This window comes from Ictalurus furcatus, chromosome 6 (assembly GCF_023375685.1).
Source record: "Ictalurus furcatus strain D&B chromosome 6, Billie_1.0, whole genome shotgun sequence".
In the NCBI taxonomy this organism is placed as follows: Eukaryota; Metazoa; Chordata; class Actinopteri; order Siluriformes; family Ictaluridae; genus Ictalurus; species Ictalurus furcatus.
In genome coordinates, this window is record NC_071260.1 from 33,630,673 (window position 1) to 33,636,351 (window position 5,679).

At 42.9% G+C, this 5,679-nt stretch overlaps 1 protein-coding gene across 1 annotated transcript in view; it reads left to right on the plus strand.

Moving 5' to 3' along the window:
• dct (dopachrome tautomerase) overlaps nt 1–4,687 on the plus strand; it is a 4,933-nt gene extending 246 nt beyond the window's left edge. Inside the window, exons 1-8 of the mRNA XM_053627795.1 lie at nt 1–228; nt 876–1,175; nt 1,877–1,977; nt 2,415–2,581; nt 2,924–3,103; nt 3,351–3,486; nt 3,572–3,770; nt 3,918–4,687. The exon at nt 1–228 is cut by the window's left edge and continues 246 nt beyond it. Coding sequence (XP_053483770.1) covers nt 1–228; nt 876–1,175; nt 1,877–1,977; nt 2,415–2,581; nt 2,924–3,103; nt 3,351–3,486; nt 3,572–3,770; nt 3,918–4,081 — 1,475 coding nt within the window. The 3' untranslated portion in view covers nt 4,082–4,687. The remainder of the gene's footprint in view (nt 229–875; nt 1,176–1,876; nt 1,978–2,414; nt 2,582–2,923; nt 3,104–3,350; nt 3,487–3,571; nt 3,771–3,917) is intronic.
• The last annotated feature ends 992 nt before the right edge of the window (nt 4,688–5,679 follow it).

Genomic DNA, 5,679 nt, shown 5'->3' on the forward strand with positions numbered 1-5,679 from the left:
CGCAGTTTCCGCGCGCGTGCAGCACGGTGGAGGCGATCGAGTCGAAGCGCTGCTGTCCGTCCCCGAGCGCCGATGCCGAGGACGCGTGCGGCGCGCGCTCCGGACGCGGGGCCTGCGACACCGTGCGCACGGACACGCGGCCGTGGGGCGGAACGTACACGCTGCGCAACGTGGACGACCGCGAGCGCTGGCCCACCAAGTTCTACACGCAGACCTGCACGTGCTTCGGTAAAGCCGCTCTCTTTTCTTATTCACACGTAACCGCGAGCGCGCAGCCGGGCTTCGGGGTCACCGGGACAGACTTTAAACACAATAAGTGGAGAGCGGGAAATCCTGTTATGAGGTTACAGCAAAACATATTAAAAAAAAACTTTATGCATTTTTTTATTCTACTGGCAGATAATTTAGCTTCTGTATATAAAAAAGAAAATGCTTATAAGGAGCAACATTATCTGGCAGAAATATATCCTGTGTGTCGCCCTGTGTTTATATACAGTAATCAGTCTAGAATAGAGTTTACAGTGCATTATTTTATTGGATAATCCATCACGCGCCCCATTGTGTATCAGCTAAAGCTCTTAATCCGTCTGCACACAAACCTAAAGGTGATTTTCAGGTGAGAAAAAAAACCTGCTTTCTGTTGAACCTTCTGAAAATCCGCCCACACATTTTGTGGTATTTTGCTATCCGTGATTAGTATTTTCACTTCACGGTGTATTATTATATCATTAGTGTTCTGGGCTGACATTCTACTACACTGGTAGTGTTATCATTTTTATCCGGTTCTAAGTGCTTTGGGCCTGAATGTGATGATCATTCATCTCCAGCCTGACTCTATTTCGTACCATGACATACCCCCTGCGTTTTCTCGTCAGGTAACTTCGCTGGTTACGACTGTGGCGAGTGTAAGTTCGGCTGGACGGGGCCGAACTGCAACCTCCGCAAGCCTCCTGTGACCCGGAAGAACATCATGTCTCTGAGTGTGGAGGAGAGGCAGATCTTCCTGGAGGCGCTGCAGCGTTCCAAACGCACCGTACACCCTCAGTACGTCATCGCCACCGAGCACTGGCTCGGCCTGATCGACCGCGAAACCAACCAGACACGCTTCAGCAACATCAGTGTGTACGACCTGTTCGTCTGGCAACACTACTACTCCGTGAGGGACACTCTGCTCGGTGAGGAAAGGTCAAAGGTCAACATTAAGGGTTTAAATCACAATCGAAAATAATGCGTTAATTAAAGGGGTAGGGGCTAGGGAAAGTGATTAAGAGTTTGTGTTTAGGGTTTAGGGATAGAGGATCATTTGGAGTCATGTTGCTTGCTGAAGGAACTGAAGAGGTCAGAAGTTAAAGTTAGTGTTTAGGCTTGGGGATTAGTGTTTAGGCATAGGGATAAGTGTTTAGGTTTGAGGTCAGAATTTAGGCTTAAGGTTAATGTTTAGGCTTAGAGATTAGTGATTACGTTTGAGATTAATGTTTAGGCTTAGGGTTTAGTGTTTAGGCTTGAGGTTGATGTTTAAGCTTGAGATTAGTGTTAAGGTTTAGGGTTTGGTGATGGGGTTTAGGTTTGGAGATAGCATGTTTGGGTTAGCTGTGGGTTTAGTTTGCCATCATTGGTTAGGGTTAGTGTTTGGGCTTGGAGCTAGTGATTAGACTGTGTTACAGGTTAGTGTTTAGACTTAGGTTTAGTACTTAGGCTTGAGGCTAGGGTTTAGGAGCAGAGGCTCATTAATCCAGGAAATAACTGATGTAAACACTCATTTTTCTGCAGAATGTTAATAAAACATATACAAATATGATTGAAAATGAAAGACATTTCATCAAGCAGCTTCATGAGAGAAGTAATTTATCACTTTAACGTGATGGTTGAATTTCAGGTCCCGGGCGGCCGTTCAAAGGCATCGATTTCTCCCATAAAGGCCCCGCCTTCATCACCTGGCACAGGTACCATCTACTGAGTCTGGAGAGAGACCTTCAGGTGAGTAAAACTAACGCTATCACTTCAGAGGGCAAATGGCACAGTGTGTGTTAAGCATAGAGGCTTTTGGAATGCATCTTTGTATGCTATTATGTTTCCCTCCCTACTCCCCCTAAAGCTCCACACTCCATAACGAGAACCTTGAAGAGGCGGGCTCTTAGGGTTTAGGGTTCGTCAGGGTTAAGGGTTTGAGATAATGTAACAGCATCATGGAGGAGGGGTCGAAGGTCAGTAATCAGATTAAGGGTCATAGCATTTAAAGATTTCTATAACTACTCTCAGGCAAAGACATCAGACATCCCTCATTCAAAGGGGAAGGATTTAAGATTAAAATGAGTGAGTAAGCTTTAAGGAAATATTAGGACTATAGGCATCTATATTATGGTTACATCAAACTGTCAGAAACTCCACCCAACTCTCACACAACTTGTCTTTAGAAACTGATTGGCGATGAAAATTTTGCTATCCCTTACTGGAATTTTGCTACGGGTGGCTCGGAGTGTGACGTGTGCACTGATGAGCTTTTGGGAGGAGAAGACCCCAGTGACCCCTCACTCATCAGCCCTAGATCACCATTCAGTGACTGGGGAATCGTGTGCAACAGGTTCGTCTCAAACCCATACACATTAACTTGTTTAAACCAGTTCAGTTCTCTTGTTATGGTACGACAGTGTTTGAGAATGAGTGAGATAGCATTGTGGATTTATTAGCGTACTACGTAGTGCTCCAGTGTGCTATGTTTAGGACACAGCCGCACTCATGGACTTGATATAACACGACTTATACATGTTTATTCAAAATAAGGAGCCTTAGAAGATAGCTAGCGTCACGTTTTAGCTGATTCCACATGGGACAGACTTTATCTCGGAAGCACAAACTGTGCCTGAATATCATGATGATCTGTTTAAGCAATGAACCGAATTCTTTACTTTTTCCTCCGCTGTAGCTTGGACGATTATAATCGTTTGGTGACGCTGTGTAACGGGACGAGAGAGGGGCCTTTACGTCGCGGTCCGAAGGAAAGAGGCAACATTACTTTGCCGACGAAGGACGACGTGCACAGCTGCCTCCAGTTACGAGACTTCGACAGGCCGCCATATTTGACCAACTCCACCTTCAGCTTCAGGTGCAACAACACAGAAATCTCCTTTATTTACCTTAGTTTTCATTGGACATTTATGAATCTTTGTGACCTTTCGTATGTTTATAAATAATATATCATTATAGAAACGTGAGTAAACCAATTATAGTCGGCATATTTGTACCTACATATTTATATCTCCCGTATAGGATCATTAACCAGGGTTAAATGTAAGCTATCGTGTTCCTACAGACGTCATGGCCACGTCGTCACACACTGCTTTGTTTCACAGAAACACGTTGGAGGGTTTCGATAAATCGGACGGAGAACTCGAAAGCGCTGTGACGGGTTTACACAACCTCGTCCACGACTTCCTCAGCGGCACCAACGCGCTGTCTCACTCTGCCGCCAACGACCCCATCTTCGTGGTGAGAGATCAGATACAGAATCAGAATCCATCTTATTATCCGTTAGACTGTGATGACAGACATTAACACCTCCGTACTGTTTCAGGTGTTACATGCCTTCACAGACGCCATCTTTGAAGAATGGCTGCGCCGCTTCCCGAAAGAAGACAGTTTTCCTGAAGAAATGGCTCCGATCGGCCACAACCGCCATTTTAACATGGTTCCCTTCTTCCCTCCGGTCACCAACGAGGAAATCTACATTCCCTCTGTCGAGCTGGGCTACTCCTACGAGATCGACCTCGCAGGTACATACACTAATTCTGGTGCTAAAGTATTTCATTATCTTATATATTATAAAGAAACCTCTCTCGTGTTAATGATATGCTAACCTCACGCCAACCTGATTAGAAACCAAATAAACTTCTCATGTCGTCATTTTGTGTGCGTTGCAGACGCAGGTCAGTCCTCAGCTGCGTTCGTTGTCGCCGGCTCCTGCCTCGCTCTTCTCGTCCTCATCCTCCTTTTGGTTCTGTACGCACGGCAGAGACGCAGACGCGAGTACGAGCCGCTCGTCAGCTCCGGATACGCTGCTGTGAAATACACCGAGGACGCCTGATCAGAAAAAGAATTTAAAAAATAGTGCAATCATTACTGCGGTGTATTTCTTTAAGGCATTGCTCCATTCTGAACAATATATTAAAACAAAAGCAATAAAACTATCGTGAATCACGCTAGCTAACGAATCATCGCACTAGTCAGCACACTACTTTATTCCTCACGGTAATCTCACGCTACCATCATGCTAATGTTGTAGCCTAATGCTTTCGCTAGTTCGCATGCTAGTTCTTAGAAAGCCAGGAAGGTCAAAAAAATGTACAAGTGATTTAAATTTTTTTAGAATGTACTACTCCATTTTGAATTATTCACTTTAAAGTGTTTTTCTAAATGCTTTTAGCACACGACAATCACTTCTTCACCATTTTGTTTACTTTTGTTTTGTTTTGCTTGTTAAAGGTGCAGCCTGTGATTTTTACAAATTGTTTCTACACTTGAATTAATCCTATTTTGATTAACAACACCGACGTGCAGCCAATCTCACTGGATTCTGTGAATTTCAGCCGAATATTTACATTTTTCTGTTAATTAAAGTCACAGTGATGAATGTGTGCTACGTCGATTGCTAATTATTAAAATCTGTGATTTTGTTATTCCATAAACTGGCTCTGACTCCACTCTTTCATGGTCGTAGAACGTTGTTAATGAGTAACTAAGGAGTGTGTAGCTGAATTCAATCAGCTAATGTTACTGTAACTAGCAACTAGCAATGCTCATGAGGCAAACATACAGTACAGTAGATTCAGCGTACTGTAGGGGCTAGTGATGTGTCGTTCATGTACGATTTGTTCATTTTGAACAAACCCATAGACTGAATGCAGTGGGGCTGTGACGTGACGAACGACTCAAACCCGAAGACTTGAGAGATGAACTAATCATTTCTGTTTCCAGGGAACAGACGTGACAAATGTGATGTGAAAAGAACGACTCGTATCGGGAGGTGAGGTGAACTAACAGACTGCATAGGCTGAAGATCAGCAAAGCTATTAATCAATCATTTCTGTTTCTCATAATTCGGCCTTGGCTGCATTCACCTATAGTTTATTTTTTATTCCAAATGTGATCAATGTTTGTGTACGTACTAGATGTTTTGGGGAATTTAACATGTAACGTTTTAATCATATTCTGCTGAAATGAAACAAAATGACTTCTGAAATTTTGTCAGTAAAATGATCCGAACTTTGCAATTCCTCTCTCAGACAGCAGAGGACGCCAAACTGTGTGAATTCCTTAATACACACTGTAGAGTATGCTTTACATTCACTTTGTTTAAAAAAAAAAAAAGTTTAAATCTAGCATTTACTCAAAATCCACATGAAAGTTCAGAAAAATGAACAACGACACTGTTAACGATTATTTTTTATTTATTTTTTTTAGAGTTGATTTATTCGTATCAAACACTGATCCTAATGAAGGAGACTTCATAAATGTTCAGTCAAACACATTTCTGGTTTATTTCTGCATGTAAATGAACCTTAATATGCGAAATGGGCTTTTACTGCATATAATTTCTATAGTCGCAACATGTATTAGCGTTGCAAAATCACTCAGATTTGGAAGTATCATCCCTTTCCAAATCACACCAGTGACATATAGACT